At 36.6% G+C, this 27,013-nt stretch overlaps 2 protein-coding genes across 5 annotated transcripts in view; one reads left to right on the top strand and one right to left on the bottom strand.

Annotated features, from left to right (window-relative positions):
• The window catches only part of PIGF (phosphatidylinositol glycan anchor biosynthesis class F), a 30,370-nt gene extending 13,954 nt beyond the window's left edge, over positions 1-16,416 (top strand). For both annotated transcript variants that reach the window (XM_043468482.1, XM_043468481.1), the window contains exons 5-6: positions 5,062-5,170; positions 16,111-16,416. In XM_043468482.1, coding sequence (XP_043324417.1) covers positions 5,062-5,170; positions 16,111-16,224 — 223 coding nt within the window. In that variant the 3' untranslated portion in view covers positions 16,225-16,416. The remainder of the gene's footprint in view (positions 1-5,061; positions 5,171-16,110) is intronic.
• RHOQ (ras homolog family member Q) overlaps positions 13,495-27,013 on the bottom strand; it is a 40,380-nt gene continuing 26,861 nt past the window's right edge. Inside the window, exons 3-5 of one of the 3 annotated variants that reach the window (XM_043468486.1) lie at positions 21,368-21,532; positions 20,965-21,060; positions 13,495-16,773 (exon numbers count right to left, since the gene is read on the bottom strand). In XM_043468486.1, the coding sequence (XP_043324421.1) occupies positions 16,741-16,773; positions 20,965-21,060; positions 21,368-21,532 (294 nt within the window). In that variant the 3' untranslated portion in view covers positions 13,495-16,740. Of the gene's footprint in view, positions 16,778-20,964; positions 21,061-21,367; positions 21,533-27,013 lie in introns of all 3 variants that reach the window. The other 2 variants (XM_043468484.1, XM_043468485.1) reach the window with 2 other exon arrangements.

The following is a 27,013-nucleotide window of genomic DNA, read 5'->3' as shown; positions in this document are numbered from 1 at the left end:
GAAAGATGCACCCACAGCCACTCTGGCTACCCCCAGATCCTGAGCCTAGTTGCTACAGTGTCTTCAGGAACGCTTAAAATTCTACATACTAAGCAATGAGTCTTTACCTTATGCCTAGTCCTTTCTATCTTCTGGGCCCAGAACACTGAGAGCCAGGCTTGTACCATCTAGGCAGAATACTGAAATGACTTCTCTCTGGGAAGAATGGTACCAAACACCTATAGACACTGACATTTGAGATTTCTCTTAACGGGCAGGGTTCCGACCCATTTCCTGGAGCAGTGAAGCCCAGCAGTTGAATCATGCTACTCGTGTACAGTGATCATCCAGCCATCTGTTTATACAGCTTCACTTTTTTGTTGTCTTTTTAAAAAGCACATTATTGAGATATAACTTCAAGCCATAAAACTCACCCATTTAAAGTGTACAGTTCAAGGGGACTTCCCTGGTGGTCCAGTGGTTAAGACTCCACGCTTCCACTGCAGGGGACAGAGGTTCAATTCCTGGTTGGGTAACTAAGATCCCACATAACGGCCAAAAAATAAAGCAATAAAATGTATAACTCGATAGTGTTTTTGTATAGGTACTGTTTTGTAACCATCAGCACAATCTAAGAACATTGCATCACCCCAAAAGAAATACCTGTTAACAGTCGTTCTCCATTCCCATCCTTCTCTCCCACCCACCCCCTTACTCTCCATCCCAGGCAAACACTAAAGTACTTTCTGTCTCTATAAATTTGCCTTTTCTGGACATTTCATATATAGTGTTTTACATTTAAGTAGAATGGTAACTGAAGAATCACTAGACATTTGAAGGACACCTCTAAGCTGAAAACCAGAAATGCAAACAACAAAAAAGAAACTCAGTGGAAATAAAAGCAGTGTAAGAACCAGAAAATAACTTTAAAAATATATTTTTTTACATCCATAAACATGAACAGGAGGTAATCAAAAGGAATATTCAGAGAAGAAAGCTTCTTGGGAATTAAAAAATTCAACAGAAGTAGGGACAAAGTTGAAAAGATCCTTTAGTCAAACAAAAAGGCAAAGATATGGGAAATGGGTTAAAAAGTAAGAAGATTAGAGAATTAATCCATAATGATAGTATCCCCAGCAAAAGAGTAAGAAAAACAAAATTCTTAAGGGATCTGGGCGTCAAAAGGCAAGTCTTTAAATAAATGAAAATTTCAAGAACTGAAAACCTGAGAGTCTAAATTAAGAAAGCCCATGTGTATTTCTGGCATAATGGATAAAAAGACCCACTCCAAGACATATTAATGTGAAATTTTAGATAACAAGAAATAAAGAGACGCTTCTAAAGGCTCCCAGAGAGGATGGTGGGAGGGTGGGGCGTAGAGAACATGTCACTTACAGAGAACTGGGAGCCAGATGGCCCTGAACTTTTCAAGCAGGAATCAGAAAACAGTGTAGCAATGCCTTCAACATTCTGAGACAAAATGATTGCCAACAGTTACAGTAAAGTTACTGTCAGACTTTAAACATCTCTAAACTCTGTTTTCCCCCTACATTTTCTCAGGAATGTATTAAAGGATGTGCTTTTTAAAAGGGGGGAAGTAGAAGGAAGAAGTCTTGAAATTCAGGAAAATGGAGACCCAGAAGCAGGGACAGAGGCCAAGGGAATTCACGAGATGGTGTAGGGCGCTCGCAGGAACACAGCCGCTCCTGAGGCTTAGACAGCAAGCAGGGCAGTTTAGAGCAGGTAAGGTGTCCCCCCAAGAGAGTGGGGGAGATCAGAGAGGGGAAGCACCAACAAGCATTTACAGGGACGTTTGGTTTCCGTGGAATATTTGAGAATGACTTAGTGACAGCTATGTAAACAAATGGAAGGTAAGAAAGAGAGGCATTCTTAATATCCAAGGAAAATGAAAATTTTACTCGAAGAAAGAGTGTAATTATGGTTAGCTGTGTGCTTCAGCTGTGATGAATGTTTCCATAATCATCATAATGCAGGTACAGCTGAGAGGAGGAGATATTACCGTCAAAGAGGATGAGGAGTCAGAGAGAAATGTGTATGCGGGGATGGGAGGCTTGTGGGTGAAGAGTTCTAAATCCTCTTCTCCCACTGTAGAGAGCAGAAAGTAAGTAAATCTTGAAAAACTAAACTAAATCTTGAAAAATCTTTAAATATGAGGTACATGGAAGAAACAGTGAAGAGCTGAAACTGTCTGCTATTTAGAAGCTGAAATCAGGAGTAAGAAGGGATCAGAGAGGGGTTATATTAGTCTAATTGTGATCTTTGATTTTAAAGATATTTATATATATTTTTGATAAATATAAATTTTTAATTTTAAAAAGATAGGCTACAGATTTCTTCTAATTTTTAAACTAGGTCTTGGTTCCATTTTTTTCTGCGTTTGTTGTAAGATCGTAAATACTCTTCATACATCAAACAAACAAAATAGAGGACGATCTCTTGGATATTTGCCCTTATTTTAACAAATATAAGATGACCACAAGTGTACTTATAACAATGAAAAACAAAGTGTGAAGACATGGATCTTGCCCCTTGAAATTCAGGAACTTGGAGCTTAGATTAGACATGTACATAAATCTTATTAGACATGTACATAAATCTTATTAGACTTACCTCATATTGCTGATTGGATTTAAAGCCTTCAGAGACTTCTCTTGACTTCTTTTGACTTAAAAAATTTGACTTTAAGGCTTTTATAAAATCCTAACCCTAAATCTACCACAATGAGATACCACTTCACCACTCACTAAGATGGCTATAATCAGTAGTAGCAAGTGTTAGCGAGGATCTGGAAATTGGAACCCACATACACTGCTGATGGGAATATAAAATAGCTCAGCTGCTTTGGATGATAGTCTGGCATTTCCTCAGAAGGTTAAGCACAGAGTTATCAGCAAGTCTATTTCTTAGTATATCCCCAAGAAAAACATATGTCCACACAAAACTTATATATGAATGTTTTTAGTAGCATTAGATGTAATAGCCAAAAAGTCAAAACAACTCAGGTGTCCATCAACTAATGTGTAGAAAAAATAAAATGTGATATATCTGTATAACAAAATGTTATTTGGCAATAAAAGGGAATGACATTTTTACCTGCTACAAAACTGATGAACCTTGGAAACTATGCTAAGTGAAATAATCCACTCACAGAAGACCACACATTGATTTCATTTGCATGAAATGTTCAGAATAGGCAAATCCATAGAGACAGAAAGTGGATTAGTGTCTAGAGGGAAGGGGAAATTGGGAGTGACTGCTAATGTAAAGGGTTTTGTTTTGTGGGTGATGATTGTGCATTTCTGTTAATATACTAAAAACATTGAGTTGTGCACTTTAAGTGAATCGTATGGCTGGAAAAGGTTTCTCTGTAGCTTTTTTTTTTTTTTTTTACTGTATTCAATAAAGCCATTATTTTTTTAAAAATCCTACTCTAACCTACTTTTCCAGTGTTGTTACCCATTCTTCCACTTGGGCTCAACCAATTTTACTTATGTTCTTTTAACCTATAATATATCTCTTTCTCCATTTCTTCAAGACCAAATACTGCTCATTCTTCCAAATTCAGCTGAACTTCCTCTTTCATAAAAAAATTAAAAAAGTAAAACTCTTCTTAGCAGAAAGTAAACTCTGCTCTCAACTTTTGTTTCTCTTGGCAAATCACTTTACACATTGCAATACCAATAAGTGTATGTTTTGGTGAAAGGTAGTCAACATTTCTCAGCAACATAAAGTAAAAAATTACCTTAGACAAACCTTTTAAGCCTGAATCGTACAATTCTCTCTTTACATTCAACTCATCAGTTTTTTCACCTCTAAGACTAGAATAGATCCCTGTTCTGTTGAATGTTAGTTGAAGAAATTGACTTTTCTTTTTAAGTGTTACACAAAATAGAAAAGAACAATTAAGCCTAACAAGTAACACAGATGTGGATATATGGGGGTTGCTTCCGATCTTCTTCCCGCTCCAGTTTTCAACAGAAACAGGCTGAAGCTCTTAACTCATTGTAGGTGAGGGAAAGGTAGTAATGAGATGGATAGGTGATGGGACGTTGGTTTATGGACTGACTTGTCATTCTGGATGGTTTTAATTCAGTGTACTTTATGTGTATAGTAATTAACCTGTTTCTAAAGCAGTCATCTAACAAAGCAAATGTTTCCCCCCTTTACCACACTAACGGAAGAAACTGCTTTTCATAAACTTCAGAATAACTAAACACTGCATTTGAAACAGTTGAATATTTGGACTCCAGTTACTGCATTTTTGGGGAGTGGTTTACTCCACTGTAATGAGATTCTTATTCCACCCAGTTAAGTGATCACATTAGGGGCAGACTGAAGCCAAGACTTACTAAGAGACAGGCAGAATTATGTCTTTCCACCTTTACACTGTAAGATGTGCACTTAATAAATAAGAATGGTAGGCCACATCATTGGATCTTTTGTAATATTTTGTTCTCATTCTCTACTCCTTTCCCACCAAATAAGAGTTTATTTTCTTAAATGAAATGTGCCGTAAGGGACTAGTTGAATAAATGATGCTTCCTCAGGACAAAGGAATACTAGTAAAACTGTTAACGGGAAGATACACAGCAAAACCGTGTTTATGACATGGTACATTTGAGTTTTGTTTTGAAGGGTTTATACATACATGTGTGCATATAAGCAAATGTGCATATATCATTCTAAACAAAATTGTGTGGTTTTGTGTGTATAAAATATTTCTGGAAGGCTATGTACTAAGTTGGTAATAGTCATTTCTGGGAAAAGGAACCAAAGTTGATAATAAGGGTGAGAGGAGGATTTAGCATTCATTGCAAATACTCTTTTGTATTGTTTGACTTTCAGTATGTGTATATGTTACTTTTCCAACTGAAAACCACTTATATCTTCTTGCCAATTAATTGTTAATGATTCATGGCAAATATTTATGTGTCAATTTGAGATGCTTATTTGAAATGAACAAAACACGTACATATGTATGGTGTTAATATATGCTATTCGTTTGATTTCCCAGCAGCTGAGATCTGTTCCACCAATGATATATATATTTGTGTTTTACAGAGTTACGTCCGTTTGGGAGAATAGTCTTCAGATCACTACAATTTCTAGTTTTGTAGGAATATGGCTTGGTGCTTTTCCTATTCCACTGGATTGGGGAAGACCGTGGCAGGTTGGTTTCAACTCCTTAAAGCAGCAAAGTAAACGTTTGTACAGTGAGGGTAAAACTGATGATGCCAACGAGTGTATATATAACTTGTTTCATTGTTCAGTTAAGTAGGGATGTCGGTTCCCTCTGTCACTGTCATCCGGGTGACTTATTGGGGCCTCAGTGCTACAGGTATCCAGATTAGCCTGTTTCTGTCTTCCAGCACTATTTTAGCATATAGCAAAGTTGATTTTGAAATAAGTGTTTGTGAATTAGAGGAAACTTAGAAACATCAGATTTTTCATTTTCTATCACAATAGGGTATAGCTAATAAGCTAGGTGAAGCACCGTAAGTATTCTTTTTATCCGCATTTTACAGATGAGAAAACTGATACCTAGAGGACATGTGATATTTCCAAGGTCACTGAGCTAGTGATGAATACATCTTTGTCATAATTTTTAATGGCTTTGTAGTAAATCATTGTATAGTTATTCTAAAATTTAACAAATTTGCTATTGATCATTTAAATTATTGCTAATAATTTACCATTTTTACTATTTTATTGTTATAAACAATGTTATGATAAAGATCTTTTAATCTGTGTCTTAATGGATGTTTCCAATTATCAAGATAATTTCTCCCAAATCAATTTTAGTATTAAAAAATAAATATACTTTATTTTTTCAAAATGAAAATTTTTCTCTTGATTACAAAGACAGTATACATTTATTTAGAAAACTTCAGCAGTACTAATAATTATAAAAAGTAAGTAAAAATGATCAAATATCCAGCCACCCAGAGGCAACTCCCATTTGTGTTTTGGTGACAGTTTTTGCAGCTCTCTCTTTGTGTAACTATTCATAGTACACATATTATTTTTAATCTGTTTCTTTCCCCTTCCACAGTATATTATGGAACTCATTCCATGTCAGTGAAAAGTTGCATGGGTGTAATACTGTATTATTTGGGTAAAATCATATATGAATTTCTTATGAATGGATATTTAGATTATTTACAGTTTTCACTATTATTATCATAATTATCATAAAACATACATCCTTGCAGTTTTGTCCAGTTTTCTCCTTAAATTTGTCTTAGTTTGTCCAGTTTTCTCTTTAAAATAAATTCCTAGGTAATGAATCTCTAATATGTGTCTCACTTTCCGAAGGCCATTGAGGGAGCTGGATTGTATGTCTTGCACTTAACTGCCTCCTTTTTAAGGCCATTTTTTGTGGTTTCTATTAGATGTTGTGTCTCCCTAACAAATGAGTTGTTGTTTTACATTCCGTAAGTCTGGTCGGTTTGCCCTTCCCTGTAATAGTTCTTCACCTACTCATATGTTATAGAAATCCCTGGAGGTTTGGCATGCGTGGTGTCACTGATACCATTCCCAAGGTTATAGTATTAATAAAGGTTTCTTTTATATTCTCTTGGCCATCTCAGTGATTGCTGGGAAATAGAGATTCATCTGTACTCAAGTTACCATCTTATGAAACTTAATTTCATTCTATAGTGTCATAATTTCTGAATTGGAGGACAATCAAAATCACTGAAAAGTATACATAGGAAATTGTGTCTTAATCCCTTATTTCAGATATATGAAATTAAATCTAACACAAAGTATCAATACATAACGCACCATGGGCCATCAGCTTATGAGTTAGTAAGGTAACATGTAATTAGCTTGTTAGTTTGCATACAGATGGAACATTTTGGAGTATAAAAGTTTGATATCTTGTTGTTGTTTAGTCACTAAGTCGTGTCCAAGTCTTTGTGATCCCATAGACTAGCACACCAGGCTTCCTTGTCCTTCACTATCTCCTGGCATTTGGTCAAACTCATGTCCATCAAGTCAGTGATGCCATACAACCATCTCATCCTCTGTTGCCCCCTTCTCCTCCTGCCCTCAATCTTTCTCAGCATCAGGGTCTTTTCCAATGAGTTGACTCTTTGCATCTTACACCTGTATAAATCGTCTTAAGACTATGCAGGGACATCCCTGGTGGTCCAGTGGTTAAAACTTTGCCTTCTGGTGCAGGGGGCATGGGTTTGATCCCTGATTAGAAACTAAGATCCCACATACTATGTGGTGCAGCCAAAGATGGGGGGAACGACAGGCAAAAAAGACTGTGCAGAAGTAGATGTTGAATTATGGGGAGTAGGTGCATCTTTCTAAAATCTGGGTTTAGGTTTGTGTAGAAAATATATATTTCAATTATTTACAATTCAATTATCCATTTTTGATTGTTTAGGCTTCTAGCTAGTGACTCTCATTTTTCTATCTCAATTCTTATTTACAGTAAGAGGTGAACTGGATCCAAATTAATGGTATCAGACTTTTAAAATTAATATAAATGTTCTATTTGAATTGTTGACTTAAAAAAAAATTCTAGCTAGCTAATTTAGTATGTAACAAATGTTGGTCTTCATTATGAATGTTTCATTTGACTGGAATATTACTGGTTATTTAATAATCTTTACTGCTGGGTTGTTTTAAGAGTATTCCAAGTTAATGAGCCACTTATTTGCTATCATCTTTCAAAATTATGATAGATATATATTCACTATCATCTTTTAAAATTATGATAGATATATTAGAAGTGATGTATGTATAATTAATCATCTTTTATTCAAATAATAATTACCTGCCCCTCCCCAGTTTAGCAATTATTTACTAGTTTAACAATTATAAACTAGAGAAATGATGTCTTTTTTTTTCACTTTTTATTTTCATCAAAGTTTTCTGTTCTGTTGTGTTTTTTTCTTTGTAAACCTAACCACACAATAAGTACTCAGTGTGGCTCATGATGCTGACAGAATCTGCCAGAGAGACAATAAACCAGATAAAAGATTATGGCATTATTTCAGAATGGAGATTTTTCTAAAGTAGAATTTCAGAAGAAGAAAACTTCTGTCTATACTTTATTATTTAAACTTTAATATTAGGAAGAGATTTTATTTCTGTATTCCTTGTAGCCCAATAAAGATTTGATATGTTTGTGGTAAAGTAAGCTTTTCTGGGTTGTGATCTGATTTTACTTATGTTTAATAAAAATAAGTAAACTTGGAGAAGCAAGAGTATCTGGTTAAGCAATTACACTTTCTTTAAAAACACATACACACAAACCAACTCACAAAAACTTTCACATATTTTAGTTCCATTTTTCTACTTTGTACTCAATCTGTGTATAAAGTGCCCAGAGGCCAAGCATAAGATTATATACTGATGCGAGTTCTATATTGAACAAGTTCAAGAATATTTATAGTTTTTAAGTTGTTTCAGAATTTAGTGACTGGGAAGGCCCATTGAAAATACGTAACCTTAATGAAAAGGTTTTTCACTTACTAAAATAGAAATTTTAAATAATTTTAAGTAATGACAAATGACAAAAGATACCAGGCATCTTTATAATTGGAGGAAGCCTTCCATTTCTAGTAGGCAACAAGAGAATTTGGTGAAAGGGAATATTGTTGATGGCTGCCTGCTATGTTGTTGGTCATCTTTATTGTTTTCTTTGAAAGTAATTCAAAGTCATCTTGCTTCTCTTCCCTGCCTTAATTATTACATTATAAACATTGAATTGTCCATAATCCAGACTGCCTTCTTCACCCCCAGAGAAAACTTATAGCTGCAGTAACTAACAAAATTTTTGACTATGGAAAATCTTTTTACATTATAATTTGATGCTTCCATCTGCTGTAAAAATAGCTAATCAGTAAGTATTTGTTGAGTTCTTACTGTGTACAAAGTACATATTCTATATAAGTTATAACAGAAATATTACCAGGACTGGAATTTAATTGTTTGGTAATGATAATTTAGATCCAGATTGTGAGTTAGATTCTGATTCAGATTTAATATGCTCTATTAAATATTTTCAGAATATATGGTTATCAGCTTTTCATCTGGAAAATGTCTTAATTCTTTACTTATAAAAAATCGGCACTTCACATTATTAAAAAAATTAGTACAAAGTTAAGAATTGATCTTGGTCATTCTAAACAAAGGAAATTTACATGACGTTTTTAAACCCACATGTTTTATTAATAGGTAGACAGACAACAGGATTTTTAAGAGCTGAGGCATCCGATTACTGGGTTCAGACCCTGGCTCTGACACTTCCTAGTGAGGATTAAATAGTACAATTCTAAATTACTTAGCTCAGAACCCGACAGTTAACTGCTTAACTGGTGTTATAGGCATTTATGACCTATAAAAGGAGTAGGTTAATGACTGTTTTTTCTTAGCATTCCCAAAAAACTGCCAATTCATTATTTGAATTCTCCAGAGAATGTGCATTAGCTCAGCTTGTTTTATTCATTCTGCACAACAGTCCTTAAATTGGTAGAGTGGATTGTTAACTCATCTTTTTGTTTCTCTGGTATTTGGGTATTTAGGATATTTGGATTTCACGTAATTTTCAATCCTGTCTGACATTTCAGATGGCAGTAGAGGGAAAACACAGTATCTCTTTGTTTATGGACCAGACATGGGGCTTGGCACTGTCACACAAGTAACTTAATCCTGGTAACCATAGTGCAAGGCCGGTTTCATCCTCATTTCTACACATAAGAGAGCCAAGTGTGAGGAGAGGAGTATGCATCTTGTTCAGCATTTCTTGACGGATTAGAGGAAGACTCAGAATCTAGCGCTCCAGCACACCATGATTCTTTTTATCCCTGTTCTTTAACAATGGCCATGGCTTAGATTTTTTTGAAAAAGGTTGAGTAGTTATTATATTGTATTTCTTTCCCCACACGAGAATCTCATTTAAATGCCACAACCCCTCAGTTGGTAGTGTATGTTAGACCAAAAAATTTAATATATTTGTAGGAGAGTATTTGAAGCTAATACATGAGGATTTTGTACCTAGAAAACCAACAAATACCTTTAAACTCTGGACTTCCAGTGCTACTATCTCCAAAATGGAATTGAACACAAAATCAAATCTCTTCTGAGTGTATTTGTTTCTTATAAAGTTAAAAAGTGAAATGGAGGGAGATTGTCTTTAAAACAATTTAAAATTGTTAAATATTTGTACTTATTCCCATCAGATACCAGATAAATGAGGCATTGTTATATTTAAAAATTATTTTTTGTTTTCTCTGGTTTTATCAGATTTTAAAATTAATATCTGTGAGATATATATTCATTATTAAAAGTCACAGGTGCCACAGATAATACTTTAATAAATTGATGCTGGAGATCATTAGGAAAATTAAATGAATCACAGCAAATAATGGTAGAGAAAGGGATGAAGCCAAGATTATGGATTTAATTATTGAAAAAGTGCATATTTTTAGGTTAATTGGTGTTTCTGTTACTAAAGGTCTTACACAGTGTTTTAGACAAGCCAAAATAAAATATTAATTTATATGAATGTGAGTTACATACTTCAAGCATGGGAAAAATGTTAGTATTTAACTGATAGAAAGTGGTTTGGGATTTAAAAGGTAGGTTCATTGTAGGGCAATGATACTGAAGATGATATACTAGTAGGTAAAACTCATTTGCATGGTCCTGGCAGGGACCTTATATCGTCACTTTGACAAGAAGTTCCAGCCTGGAGACTGTGGCCCTCTCCACAAATAGCTCTTCCTAAATCTGTGTTCTTAGTCACGGGAGAGTGGTAGATATACATGGCTCAGGGCAGAGTTACAACCAACTCTGAACCAACCAACTCTGAGCTACAACCAACCAGAGAAACGTACCCAGATGAGTAGATCCATCTGGTCATGTATTCTCACACCAGACAGTAGCATCTACTTGAAGGACATCTGGAAAAATACATCATTTAAAATGAAATTCAGAGGAAAATATAAATGATCATTTAAAACCAGTTGAAGTTTGAAAGTAAGTAGGTTTTGAAAGATCAATTCTATCAGTCATGCAAATGTAAATCTATGGTAAGCATGATAAACAAAACATATTAAAAAGCAGTTTGTGTGAAATTTAGAATTGCCTGGGTTTTATCTTCGTTGTTTATCTGAAAGAGTTGAGTTGTTCTAAGTATTTCTAGGTTTTCTGATCTGCAGATTAGTCAGTTTTCCCTTGAGATCTCTCATATCACATACCTCTCCAAAAATTATATTGCAACGCATTTTTTAAAGTTTGTGTTATTAAAATTTATCTAAAAAATAATCTTAGTTTGCCCCTTAATTGCTTGATTTATAGTAGGGGCTCTCAATACATAATTTTGAATGAATAGAGCCATTCAAATGGAGACTCTTAAAAATGATAGAAATGTCTAGTATATATAGGTAGGTGTAGTTTTTTAGAAATACTTTAAAAAATAGCTGTAGAGATGGTGTATTTGAGGAATGATAGGGTTGCAGATTGTAATTACAGCTTACTTCATATGTGCCTATTTAAAAATATGAGCTGAAAGATTATCAGTTATAACTCATTGATTGGTCACTTGTCCTATGTGCCAGACCTATGTTTTAGGTATGATTGTAAGTACCACATAGGACATTACCTCATTTGGTCATTACAGTAACCCTGTGAGGTGCGTTTTACAGTGATCCTCATTTTGCAGATAAGAAACCAAGGCACAGAAAGGTTAGGTGACTTGCCTAGGGTCATAGTTTTGTTAACTTTTTTTTTAAGTATAGTTGATTTACAATGTTGTGTTACTTCCGGGTGTAAGCAAAGTTATTCAGAATATATATATACACACACATATATACACAGAGAATACTATTCTCTACTACTTAGAACATGCTTTCAAACTCTGTATTAGTACATTTTCCTTTCCAAAAATGTAAAGCAGAGTTTTATAGCAGTGCCTGATCAGAAGAATGTAGTGTGGCCTTTGTGTAGAAATAAGCTTAATGTAATTTTGAAGTGTCTTTCAAGCAGCAATAATAGTCATTTTTCTAACAGAAAAACACATATCTGTATTATTTTAAAAGTTTTTTTAAAGCTTATTAGGGTGAAATTGTTTTCTTTCTAAGAGAAAAATAACCTATTGCTAGTACCATGTACTAAGATCCTATGTATCAGGCCTTTGTTAATGCTGATTATTTTAAGCGAACACTGACTTTTCAAGTGCTGAGACACATAAGGGATTATTTGATTTCGAGCAAGGATAATAGTAGTACTCTAAAGCAGGGTACTTTCTTCACATGATGTAGCTACTTATTTTTTTAGTTTTTCTTTTTGACAGTAACTATAGTAATTTTACCCAATTGCACTATATTATCTTTTGTTATGCGATAGAAAGTTTTCTTTTATTTAGTGATTTTTAAAAAAAAATTTTACATTTATAAAAAATTGGATAAAAAGATGGTCTTTTGGTGATAAACACTTGTGACTTTTACATGAATGTCTTTGAGTTTTCTACTTTCCTTAAACAAAACAAGATAATTATATAGCTCCATCTCAGACGACCATCATTTGGAGACATGTTTATAGCAACGGAGTTGAATTGTCTGTTCAATAGATACCGTGTGTGTGTTTTTAATCCTATTTGTAGTATGAGGAACGATAAACAGAAACATCTCCATATGTGAGATGATACTTTTAAATGGAAAACTTCAAAGTCTATTTATGAAAATACGTGACAAATCTAGGCTTGTTTGACAATTCAGTATGATCTGTTGCCACAGGATAGTTTTTAAATTGTTTTAAAGCAGTTACAAGAAGGTTAGTAGCAAACCGTTTGAGGAAAGGTTGTTTGTTGGCAGCCTCCCGCCCCTCCCCGACCTCAACTCCCTCCAATAGTCTCTGTGCCATCCCTATCTCAGTTTATAAAAATCAGGAAAGTTTGCCCTTATATAAAGAAAATCTCTTGTTAAAAATGACTGTGTTACAGATAAGGATTACTTACTTAAGGACAATCAAGCAGGAGAGTGTGACCTGTCACTAGCAAACAGTGTCCACAGCTAGTCCAACATTCTGATTTGTTGATGGCATGGATTCCTTGAGATGTTGAATAGCAAGTGTTTCAAACTTTAACCCCTCTTTAGGCAAAACTTTTAAACTTTTTCATATTTACTTCATTTCTGGCATTCCACTGGAGGTGAGGTATGGCAGCTATTTGAAGAATGTGTGTGTAAATGTATCTTTGTGTTTGGAAACAAAGAGCCACACTGAAATTACAAAGTGATTAAAATAGAACTTAGTAACCCAAATTGGAATCTGGCTGGATTCATGAGGGATTATGATTCTCCCTATACTTTGACAATGTGCTCTTTACCAAAGTGCAGGTGCTCACAATTGGCCGATGATGCATAAGCTCACAGCGATGAGAAACACAGGAAAATCGAGTGTTAGTCCAAATGTTTACATAGAGTGTTAAATAAAAACTACTAAGGTAAGAAGTTCAATACTTTACATAGGTAGTAAACTATGCATATTATTTTATTTGTAACCCCATGTGTTGAGATGGGACACTGTTAAAGTAACAATCACTTAAAAAGCAACAACCAACAAACGAGTATTCAATTTGGTACGTAAACTGAATAATTAAAATCAAATGGAAGCAATGCCTAAAGTAACTAAGATAGTTCACAATAAAAACCATTAGTTCAGGCTCTACTTATTGGAAATATGATAATTCAACATAGGCTAACCTAAAATGTACCTTTAGAGATTGAATAAGGATATAAGCAAAATATTAAATAAGATGTCAGGAAGTCCCTAAAACTATGTTTAAGGACTTCAAACTGATTACTTACATGCAAAAAAACTTAACTAAGTTTGAGTTCATTCATACATGATCTTATTTGAAGCACTGTATTTTCATTCACTAGCAAAATTCATGTCAGTAAGATATTTTTGAAGTATTTTATTTTCCAGATATTTCACTATGTTGTTCCAGTGATTAGCCTGAATTTCTGTGGAAACCTAAATTTTAAATGAAGACATGCTTCTGAAAATAAGGCAACTTTTCTATCATCTGTTTATAAACAGAAAAAAAGAAATCTTTGGTTTTAGTTAAAGTGGCTGAAAGGGTTTTGCAAAAAAAAAAAAAAAAAAGAGAGAGAGAGATACTAAAGAACCAAAGCAATGAAAAGGCTCTTCATAAGCAATGGGAAACTCCAAACCCCATCAAGGTCAGTAGAGTACCTAAGGCACCTCAGGTTCAGATGATACAATCATCTTTGCTTAGAGTTCTAGTAATCTATATACAGGATTTTTACCATCTTAAGAACATGAAGCCAAAAAGGTAATGTCCAACAGTGATTACTGTAAGAAAGAAGAAAATCATAGCAGTTGATAGGAAGAGATATTAGAATCCATATTTAAAAGATGAGAAAAATGAGGCCCAATCAAGAAACAGATGACACTAGAGTTTGTGTTTCTAGATTCCTAGTCCATTTCTCTTAGGGCAGGGCAAATTCTAGATTTTAACTTTATTGGCTAGGAAACCAAGTGTGAAGAGTTTCAGATATGTGAACTGAGGAAGAAAAAATTCCCATCAAATCCCCAAAGGCAAGCTGGAAATAAATATATAATACTTTACTGTCTTAATTCCTTTATATCATGTGTTGGACAACTTGGCTAATATACTAATTGAGTTATACAATTCTTTCAGTTCTATCTAAAAATAGCAGACCAAAATTAAATGAGAAAGTTACATCAGATTCCATTTGAGCATACATAAGGCCATGATACTTAACACGAACCACTGCTTCTTGGGAAAAAGAAGATATCCACTGTCCAGTTCAGGAAAGAAAGCTCCTGACCAGTTATCCAGTAGATTCTCCACTCTTCAATGGGGAAGATGATGCTTGTATTTTTAAAAAAACCTCTACAAAGCTCACATACAAGACAATACATCCTAAATTTGTGACTGCTATGAGCATTTAAGGCTGTCATTTTCAAGTATAAAAGTTTAGTGTTCCATTACCCAATCTGTGCAATAGACATAGCTATAAGCTCAAATCATGGAAATTAACAGAAGCTCACCAAAGACATAAATCATAATTTAGACAACAGCAAGTTTAAATGTAGGAAAGACTGGGGGGGGTGAAATTATGTATTAGATTATGCTTCTCTGAACTGCATCAGTTGTTCACACTGAATCTTTGCCTAACACACTGTCTGTTGCATGGCATTTGGACTAAGGTAGATCAACAGCAGACCAAACAAGGAAGCTTAATTAGGTAACAGAACTATCATTAAGATGGTTCACCTCTAACACAGTTATACGGCCTGTTTCCCTAGAGAAAAATTAGAAATGGCTCCAGTATACCAAATGAGCTTCACAGATAAACATGAAAAAAAATTTTTTTTAAAGCAGGACCTTTCACCTTAGGACCACCATGCACTGCTCACGGATGATCAATAAATCAATGTTATTTACTTCTGGCTAGAGGTAATATTGTGAAATGTAACATGACTGGAGAAAAATGGGTATTTGGAAGCCAGCACGTCATTTAACTTATACTGTAGATGTGTACGTTAAGTTGTAGTTCTGTAACTTCTACTGTGGTTTCAATATCTATGTCTGAAAGGTGACATCAGTTTTATTATGAAAGCAGGTGCTTTGTTATAAATTCCATGTAACATGCTTGAATTCTAGGTCATTTGTCTTTACATGATTTAAAGTTTCTTGTGGTTTGGTCAGCATACACACTTTTTGTCTCATTTGATATACAAGCCAATGTGGAAATTAAAAACCTACCAACTAGTTCAGAGAGCTGAGCTGAGTCCAGGATTATGACAAAGTCTGACCCAAAGTTTTTAATCTGTAATCTCAGCATGTATCTCATGCAGTCTGGGGAGCATCAAACTAAATCTACAATCGCCAGAAGCCTTGTTATAGTTGAACGCACATTAACTAAAATGTGTACATTTTTAGTGTTCATGATAAATGCAGTTATGACCTTATTACACTTTTGGCATTCTTTAAGAAAGCACGTTAAGCTTTAATATAGAAATATTTAGGTTACACTTGTGCTCAAGTAATAATAAAACATTTGTTCTTTTTGATCTCATACATTCTCTCCTCAGGAATGGCCCATCTCCTGCACGCTTGGAGCAACCTTTGGCTACGTGGCTGGCCTTGTTATTTCACCACTCTGGATATACTGGAATAGAAAGAAACTCACATACAAGAACAATTAATTGGAGCAAAGGGAGAAGAGATTTCTTTGTGCAGATTCCATAAAGACTGTGCAGAAATGTATATGGTCTAAGCCAGGCAGTTCCACTTAACAGCACTGTTTTTTACTGTTACATGATGTGATTGTAGCTTTTTAAACTATGAAACCCCTGAGAGATTGTACCTTCTAGTTGAAATAAAGTATTTATAATAGATTGTGGCTTCAGATGCTGTTTGCTGCTTCTTGGACCTTTAAGAAACATTCTTAATGAACTTTTATAGAATTCTGAGGACAGGGTTGGTTTTTTTTTTCCTTTCAAGTTTTAAACTGCTTCATTATAAGAGGTCTGGGTACAGCTGTAGCATTTCATATGCTTTCTGAGAGAAATGTACAGTTTCCTTGGCCACTGAAGATGTTTCTCACGTAATCAAACAACAGTTTATACATCTTGATCCTATTCTTTTTTTTACTGTGTGTTTCTTTGGAGTTAAAATGGCTATGATAGCCTCATCAAAAACAGTCTTCAATCCCTTCTGTGTTAAAGCTGAACATTCCACATAGCAGCACGCACCTATCTGGGAGGGAGAAAAAAAAATCACAAATATATAAAATCTTTTTTTTTATAACTGGTACCACACAAACATACCATTATAAGGAAAATCATAAAATGCAAAAAGAATGAAATCATATTTATGATTCCCTAGAGATAGCTAACTGTTAAAATATTAGTGTATATCCTTTCAGACTTTCTCTGAAAAATTCTTTAAATCATCAAATGTTTACTGGATACCTATTATATGCCTCTGAGAAGGCGATGGCACCCCACTCTAGTACTCTTGCCTGGAAAATCCCATGGACGGAGGAGCCTGGTAGGCTGCAGTCCATGGGGTCTCTTAAGAGTCGGACATGACTGACAACTTCACTTTCATTTTTCATTTTCATGCATTGGAGAAGGAAATGGCAACCCACTCCAGTGTTCTTGCCTGGAGAATCCCAGGGATGGAGGAGCCTGGTAGGCTGCTGTCCATGGGGTCGCACAGAGTCAGACACAACTGAAGCAACTTAGCAGCAGCAGCATTATATGCCTGGCACTGTTTTTAGGTGCTGGGAATCACCTATGAACTGAGCAAAAGAGCAAAACCCCTGCTGTGTGATGCTTACATTTGCTTAAGTTCTACTGGGGGAGGAACACATGAGGAATATAGAGGAGATGGTAGCACATGCTATGGGTTAAAAAAAAAGGGAGGGAGAGGGTGCAGATGACAGTGGTGGTGATGGTCAGTGAAAGCTGCTCAACAAGGTAAAGTCTGAGCAGTGAGGGATACCTGCTGGCAGGGTTTCCAGGCCTACAGAGCCACGGACGTAAAGATCCCTGATGGAGGAACATGCTTGGAACATTCAGGGGGCAGGACAGAAGCCAGAGTGCCAGGGGAGAGGGTGAGAAGGGGCAGTGGCAAGAGATGAGGTCAGTGAGGTAGCCTCAAGATAGTGACTTCGAGTAAGGACTTTGGCTTCTACTCTGAGAGGGGCCCCATCCATCCATCCGTCTATACGTTCACCGAAAACTTAACAGAGCACTGATTTGCCAAATCAGAGGAAGGAATTTGTTCCTTCCTACAACAAGAACAAAATTAAGTCCCTATGCAACTTTCAATGAAATGTATTTTAGAGGAAGAAGACCATGGATTAATAAATACAGAGGTAGAAGTGGTTTGGAGAAAAATGGGGAAGGAGATAGGGAGTGGAGACAGCTCAGGCAAGATCGCATTGAGAGAGTGATATTGGAGCAGAGATCTAAAAGGAAGTGCTTTCCTAGTAGCTCAGCTGGTAAAGAATCCGCCTGCGGTGTGGGAGACCTGGGTTTGATCCCTGGGTTGGGAAGATCCCCTGGAGAAGGGAACGGCTACCCACTCCAGTATTGTGGCCTGAAGAATCCCATGGACTGTATAAGTCCATGGGGATAGGGAGGGAGACAGGTCAGGCAAGATCTCATTGAGAGAGTGATACTGGATCAGATATCTAAAAGGAAAGGATGAACAATGTCTACATCAAGAAGACTCCCAGGCAGAGGAAGCAGTGAAAGGGCAAAGGCCTGGAGGCCGAAAACGGGAAACAGCATGGAGGCCGTGTGTCTGGAGCACAATGAAGGAGGCAGAGGTGACTGGGCCTGGATGCCACAGTGGGGCTTTTATTTATTCAAAGTCAGCTGGGGAGCCACTGGAGGATTGTGCACAGAGCAGTGAGCTAATGCAGCTTCTATTTTTAAAGACTCAATGGCTGCTGTGTTGAGAACAGGTTGACAGACACAGACAGAAGCAGAAGGGTGAGTGAGAAGCTGTTCCAGTTAATCCAGGCAGAGAGGGAAGGAGCCTGGACCAGGCTGCCAAAGGAGGGGACAGTGAGGAACATAGGTATTCTGGATATATTCGAAAGCAAAAAAAAAAAACAAACAAAACAAAACAGGTTTTGCTGAAGGGTTCACTGTATGGTATGAGAGGAAGAACAAGGTCAAGTGTGACTTCAAGGTTTTTAACCTGAGTAACTGGGAAGACAAGCCTGGAGGATAAAATTGGGAATTCTGTATTGGATGTGTTAATTTTGAGATGCTTACCACCAGGATGGACTTGTTGGAGGAAAAGTTGGACTACCAAGTCTAGAAGTCCAGGCTGCAGATGGGAATTTGGGAAGCTCAGTAGTAGATTGTTCAAACCACAAAACTGATAGAAGCTCAACAGTCCTAAAGGACTGAGTGTGGATATAGAAAGAAAGACATCCAAGAAGCTGAGGGCTGATCCCTGGACTCTCCAACATTCAGAGACAGGGAGACGAGGAGAAGGAGAAGAGGCCAACGAGAGAGCAGAAAGCCCAAGAGAGGGCGTTCAAGGAAGCCAAGTCAAAGCATTTCAGGAAGGGACCAATTGTGCCAAATGCTGCTGACAGGTCTAAAAATGGGGTCATAGTGTTCTGCAACCATTTTTCCCCCTTAAACTATATAATAAGCATGAACATTGTAATAGGTATATTAGTATAAAATTTTAATAGGTGCAGGATTTTGTGGTTTTTGCTGTTACAAACAATGCAGCAACTTTATGGCCATCTCTTTAAGCACATCCTATATAATTTTTTAAGGATACACTCTTACCTATGGAATTGCTTGATCAAAAGCATTCATGACTTTAAGGCTTTTGCATGTTGCTGGGGCTGCTTTTACTCAATGACCAATAAAACAACAGAGTACCTACTTCCTTGCCCCACTGTGTGTTAGTCGTTCAGTGGTGTCCGACTCTTTGCGACCCCATGGACTGTAGCCTGCCAGGCTCCTGTTCGTGGAATTCTCTAGGCAAGAATACTGGAGTGGGTTGCCATTTCCTTCTCCAGGCAATCTTCCCAACCCAGGAATTCAGCCCAGGTCTCCCTCATTGCAGGCAGATTCTTTACCGTCTGAGCCACCAGGGAAGCCCTTGTCCTGCTGGGACAGTGTTTTTGCCAGTTTTATAGATGGAAATTGAACTTACAGTTGACCACTAAGGAGTATGAACGTATATCTTATCATTGATGCAATCTGCATTTTTTGAAGAATCTGAGACCCTTTTCCTATTGGAGTGTATGAATATATATATATTCATACACACATATATATGTATATATATAATATGAATATATATATATATATAATATGAATATATATATCATACACACACACACATATATATATATATATAATTCCCAACATATGTATACTTGTCTTTTTCTGATTAATCCATATGCAATGGGGCTCCTGAACACTAAGGATATTAACCCATTTTTCTGCCATAAATGTCAAGTTTGTTAAATGACTTTTAACTTTATTTCTGACATTTTGATGTATTAAGTTTTTATGTAGTTAAATCATCAGTGTTTTCATTTATGACTTTTACCTTTATGACATTTAGAAATTCCTTCTCTCCCAAGATGACAGAATTTACTACTTGGAATTTCTAAAGTGACTTGTTAGTGAAACTATTTCTCTTTTGCTTTAGGAAACACTATCCTCCAAAAAGTTTTGTTGCTTTTTTCTGCCTCTTGATAGTGTTTTTAAAAAGACCTTGTTAGATTCCATTTCCACAAAAGTCCTATTAAAGTCATAACATCTAAAAATAGAATCCAATAACGTTATGGTCAAATGGAGAAAAAAGTATGCCTTTCTTTGGGGATAGGAAGACTATAAGTTAGGAGGCATTTTGTGCATCAGAGTTATATTTTTAGAATGATAATATTTTCCACCTTTCATAAAAAGACTGCAACACATTTCCTCTCCTACCTAGCCATAATTTTTTGTTTTTTAACTGCAGATTTAAATTGCCCTCCAATTGCACTCCACAGCCTACTCCATGAGTCTTCACTGAAGACAGGGCCTGATTAAGAAGCCCTCTTTTCTGACACCTCTTTCTAGACATGACTTATTAGGAGAATATTGTTGGCAGTGTAGCACAGGTTTGAAGGCTGCAGTCAGGTCTTTACTGAACTCAACTCTGCCATTTATTACCTGCAGGACCTTACAAGCTACCTGACAAGTTATCTGACATTGCCATGCCTCTGTTTTCTCCTTCAGAGCAACTGGTCAATCGACCTCACCAAGCTGATGCAACAATTAAATGATTGAATGCATGTAAAACACTCAGCACAGTGCCTGGCATATGGTAAACGCACAATAAATATTTGCTTCTATTACTACCTTAGCTTCATTTACATTTATTTTTAAATTCCGTAAAGGTTGCATTACCTCTTTTGCTAGTTTCTGTCCTTGCTCCACACATATAGGTTTTTCCTTCATATCATTCAGTCTTGCTAAAGTTTTGGGGTCATCTCGGAGATCAATCTAGTTAAGAAAAGTTGATAACATCCCATAATAGCGTCAGTCTTTAAAGATAAAACATGTAGTACCATTTAACCCCCACATATAAAAAAAAAATTATAAAGGAACTTGATTTTTAAAATGGACTAATATAGTGATTGTTTTCTTTTGACACTACCTTTCCCAAAAGTGTGACAGAATTTATTATAACTAACAACTGAGATTAAACATGTATCTCATTTGCTAAACCTTGGGGCCATCATCTAAGAGCAACATCACGAGGCAGGCCAGAAAGGTTATTCTTGAACAGGTAAAATCAAAGCATACATACCTGAGTTCCTATTAATAAAAAGGGTACATTTGGTGCGTATTCTTTAAGTTCTGGTACCCACTCCTCTTTCACGTTTTGAAATGAGGCTGGATTCACCACAGAGAAGCATATAAGGAAGACATCAGTCATTGGGTAAGATAAAGGCCTCAGACGATCATAGTCTTCCTAAGGAAGAAAGAAAAACCTCATTATTTCCATCACTGTGAATTTACTAATAAATATGTACATTAGATTAGATGGTCAAAAAAGCATGGTTGGGACTATTCCACAAATGAAATGTATGGCATTCTACATCAAACAGCATAATTCCATTCATTTTTGCTGTTCTTCTTTTAGAAGTTCTGAACACCAGGGGGGTAAAAACATGACGATATCATTAACAACTACAGGAAAACTTTGAGAAAATACATTGTTATGACCACAGTTCTCACTGGAAGCATCTTTACCTGAAAAGTTTGCACACAGAATTGATTGTGGCTAAATATCTAGGTATAGTCATGTATAATAACTAATATTATATACTGAATGTTACTATGTAAACATACAAATATGCTCTCTCCTGTTACTTATTTAATTCTTGTAACAACTACATGACAACTACAACCACTCTCTCTGTTGCATTTGCGTAAACTGAGGCGCCCAAGTTAAATGACTTGTGTAAGGAAGCATAATAAGCAAGTAAAGGAAACAGGATTCAAACACTGGCAGCTTCACTCTAGAATCCATGCCTTAACCACTATACATCTTCACTGAGACCTTAAATCTTTGTTTTCCCTGTTAATATAGTTTTCTTAATTGTGTGTATGTTACATGTGCATGTTTGTGTGAAAAATTAAAGATAGAAACATATGGAATAAATCTACAAAATCCTTCTTACTCCCCAGTTTCCATTCCTTTCCTGAACTGTAGATTTTTCAGATGTGTCTTTTCTGTTGTTTTTTGTGCATGTATATGCCTACAGCTGTATGTATTTAAACATCTGTACATAGAAGAGACCATGCAATCCATGTTGTTCTGCACCTTTCAGCATGTCTTGGAGCTGGTGCCAGACTAGAACACACTAGACTGCCATATGATTTTAAACTGAAGTGTAGCTGACTTACAATGCTGTGTTAGTTTCAGGTGTATAACAAAGTGATTCACATATATATAATGAGTATACATGTGTGATTATATATATATGTGCATGTGTGTGTGTTAAGTCACTTCAGTGGTGTCTGACTCTCTGCAACCCTATGGACTGTAGCCTGCCAGACTCCTCTGTCCATGGGGTTCCCCAGGCAAGAATACTGGAGTGGGTTGCCATGCCCTCCTCCAGGGATCTTCCTAACCTAGGGATTGAACCCGCATCTCTTACATCTCCTGCATTGCCAGGTGGGTTCTTTACCACTAGCGCCACCTGGGAAGCACTATTTCCTGGGTTTGCTCAAATTTATGTCCATTGAGTCAGTGATACTATCTAACCATCTCAGTCTCTGCTGCTACCTTCTCCTTTTGCCTTCAACCTTTTGACAGACATACAATTTTAAACTGCTGCTTCATATTTTACAGAAGAGCTGCACTATCAATGGCTGTTTTAACATCTCTCCATCACGAAAGGCAGTGAATATCCTGTTTGCTTAGGTTATTTCCTAGGACACAAAATTCTGCTTGCTTACATTCCAGGGAGTGAGCAGAATCAGGATTCCATTTTTGTCACGGCGAGCCTCTCCTCTGGTTTCAAGGAAATTTTATTTTTGGCCTAAGCTGCCACCCCTCTTAAATGACCCTTCACTACTAGAACTGCATGAATGTGGAACTAAAGGCGTATTAAAAATATCTTCCACTAGGAGTTTCAGTGGTAGTATTTCTCTCATGGGACGATTTTCCTTTCATGTCATCTTCTGACATTTTTCTTACTACAGTGTTACACTCAAGCATATTATTATCTCAAACTCTTGACTTTGGAGTTAACCCTTCTGGTTTTTTGCAGTGCTTTCTAAGGGCACATGTGCAGTCTGGGGCCAAGGGTATTGAAAGATTTCTCAGGTGTTGGCTTGGGACAAGACGGGAAATGCCACCCCCAGTCTTCTTGAACATTTGTTTTTAAAAGTGGAGGCTTCTAACTGGTTTCAAAAGCAGAGCTCTAGTGTTAAGAAGTTACTAATGATGAGCTCAAGTAGAATGGGTGTGAAACCTGTTGGCACCCCAGTCAGTTACAAAAGGATGATTATAAAAAACATGTTTTAAAAATCAGTTTGAGTCCATTCACGTAGAATGGATAGCTAGTGGGAAGCTGCTATAGAGGGCAAGGAGCTCAGCCCAGGGCTCTGAGATGACCGAGAGGGTGGGATGGGGGTCCAATACGGAGGGGCTATGTGTATACACACAGCTGATTCACTTTGCTGAACAGCAGAAACACATACCCCAATAAAAAAACTAGGTAAGCAAGAACAAACAAACATCAGTTTGAGTGTTAAATAGTACAATCTGTTGCATTAAGTATACTTTCTGTACTCTACTCCAATTTCAAACTGCATGTTAAGAAGGAGAATTAAAGGGACAGCATCTGATCTTAGCATTCTACCTAGCAGCTGTCTGTTCCTGAGCAAACTTGCCCACAGCATGGTCAGGGAAGGAGGGTGGGGTTCTTGCTACAAATTCTTCCTCCACCATATTTTGAGATCTAGTTTTCACAGAATTAGAAATGAGGATACTGTCTCATAGGATTATGAGGAATAAATGAGATAATGCAATTAAAGCACTCAGTAGAGTGCCAGGCACATAAAAAATTCTTTCAATGCTTTAACATAAATTCTTCAATCTCACGGGAAACTGGTTCTCCTACTCTCTGCCATCCACACAGGGTCCCATCAATCCCATATCAGTTCTGGCTCTGCATCTCTCTCTCCAACCACAGGGAAGAAACTCTTCTAGTGAGAAACACAAATTTTCTAGCCTGGCATCAAAACACACAAATGAAACTGAGGTCTCTTGAGGACAGTATAATTTTCAGATTACTATAAGAGAATGGTGTATTATTACTGTACTAATTAGTCATTTGGGGACTCAAGAGCCTTAAGACTATTTATAATGTAACCCCCCAAAAGAATTATATATTTTTCAAGAAAATCAAATTAGATTTTTAAAATGAGAAATGTATCTCATCAGGGAAACAGAACGTGCACTCTTTCTTGAGGAGGGTATTGAAAGTGAAAGTGAAAGTCGCTCAGTCATGTCCGACTCTTTGTGACCCCATGGACTATACAGTCCATGCAATTCTCCAGGGTTGGGTAGCCTTTTCCTTCTCCAGAGGATCTTCCCAATCCAGGGATCGAACCCAGGTCTCCCACATTACAGGCAGATTCTTTACCAACTGAGCTATGAGGGAAGACAAAAAGTAACTGAATGGAAAGTTCTCTAGAAATGCTAAACATTCATCCAAATATTCTATAGCACATAAGTCTACTGCAAGCATTCTTTTCATAACCTCAATGAGAGACGTGGGCACAAAGGAAGGAACCTAGACTAATCATTTCTAGATTTGCTAAATTCTAGATTTTTGTTACAAAAGTTAAAATATGAAGAACTGAGGTTGAAAAAAAAAAAAGACTACTGTGTTTAGAACTCCTTGGAAAGAAATGTTACTTAAGTCTGAACTATCTAATATAAACTTCTGCCTATAATCTCCAGCTAAACCATTGGTAGTGATTATCAGAATGAAATCTTTCTGCTTCCATCTAGCCTAAGTAATTAGAAGTCTAATAATAGATAACAAATTTTAAAAAAAATGATTCCCTGTGCATACTGTACCATGCATCATATAAAATTGTTTACATCCACTGTGCAGTATCTTGAGAAAACACAATGTGCAATTTTAGATTTGGGGATAAATAAATTGATGCATGTAACCCTTTCCTCCCCAGCTATATATTTAAAATTTGACAACACAAAGAAAGTTAAATGCGGAACTGCCCTTTCTTTTAAAAGTCCTAATTCCTCAAAGTCCATTCTCGTGTCCTCCTAATTCACAAGTTAATCATATTTTAGTCCAAAAAAAATTTTTTTAAGGTAGATATTTAAATATTGTAGCCTGGTAATTGAAATATTCTCAGCGTATTAAAGACAAGTGTCTTACGTCAAAAGCTGAAAAACAATGGTGAACTTGGTCAACAGGATTGCCGAACTGCTTAGTCAAAGCTTTAGTTTCTTAGCAGCTGGCTGAGGACCAGTGGGATCCATTTCCTCACAGTGGGTTCCGGTAGCTCAGTGATGGGTTAGACTCTCCGTGCTCATCAAGAGCGCTCGACCTGTGAGGATGACAGGCTTCACCCTTCAACAGTACCACAGCTGACGATCTGACAAGAGCCCAAGACAGTGAGACCAGTGAAACATGCTCTGAGAGGACACAACAGAGAACTGGTGCACAACAATCAGGTGCAACAGAGAACTGGCCACCAGTCAGAAGACGCCTTTACCGCCCAGCTCAGCCAGCAGTGTTCTTCAGGGTGCCCACTTCTGCACCACCTTGGTTCCCTTTGTGGGGACCTGAGTGCTCCCTCCCACTTTAGTGAGTTCTCTTTAAAATACAAGTTTTTAGAATGTGTACACCTACTTAAACTACATATCCAAAATATGTACTTTAAGCAAACCACTCACATTGGGTGGTGTAGCCTCTGCCATGGTTTTTGTGGTATTCTATCATATACTGGTCACTGAAAATTAGCAAAGATGTTCCAAGGACATGTACACACAAATAAAAGAAAGAGTCATCCCCTCTGGAGCTCATATTTAGTTGGGAATTCAAGACATGAATACAGAAAAAGATAGATACAGCAATGGGAGAAAGAAAAGTGTAAACTGCAGCAGGTGAACATATAAATGCTTAATCAAAAAGACATTAGTAAGCACCTACATGTGTCCAGAATGTGCAACCATCAGGGAAATGAAGTAAGGACAAGAGCCAGCCATTTCTAACTTATAACACGCTTTATAAACATTTGCAAAATGCTCATAAGACATCTGCATGTTAAAAATGTCGCAACGAGCTTGAATGAGCAACAACACCCATGGTGTGCCCAGGTACCTCACTAGAACTTTGCATACCTCAAAGCCATAGCCTAGAACAGAAGAAACTGTGGTGCTGATGAGAGAACATGCTAAGGTTGGCACTGAGGAGGAAGAATTGATGGAGAAGAGACAAAAACGTTTATAACAGTTTTTGCTCTTAGGGAGTTCACAGCAAGGGAAACAAACCTATGCGGACATTATATTACAAGTCAGAAAGTGGTGAAAACCAAGGGCAGTAATTAGGAGGCGCTAAGAAAAGACTTCTTAGAAGAGGTGGCATTTGAGTTGGCCCTTACGTGGGGCGGGGGGGAGGGGGGGGCGGGGGAGGATTGGAACATATGTGACGTGTTAGCATGTGCCCTTCGTCAAATCATTTATTTCTTAGAGCTTTCATCTATTAGTTTGTAAAATGGGAGATTATCAATGACAAGTGCTTTGAAGACTATAAAGTGCTATAAGAATATATTATGCTTCTGAATAATCCAGGATGTTACTTTGATTTAGAAAATAGTTATTTATCAAAACCTGTAAGCGTTTTCCTCTTCAACAATCTATAATGCGAAGTGGGACCACAATTGAATAATTCTTTTAACAGTC

This window comes from Cervus canadensis, chromosome 5 (assembly GCF_019320065.1).
Source record: "Cervus canadensis isolate Bull #8, Minnesota chromosome 5, ASM1932006v1, whole genome shotgun sequence".
Lineage (NCBI taxonomy): Eukaryota > Metazoa > Chordata > Mammalia > Artiodactyla > Cervidae > Cervus > Cervus canadensis.
Note: the sequence above shows the minus strand (reverse complement) of the source record. Positions and strands in the feature narration are given on the sequence as shown.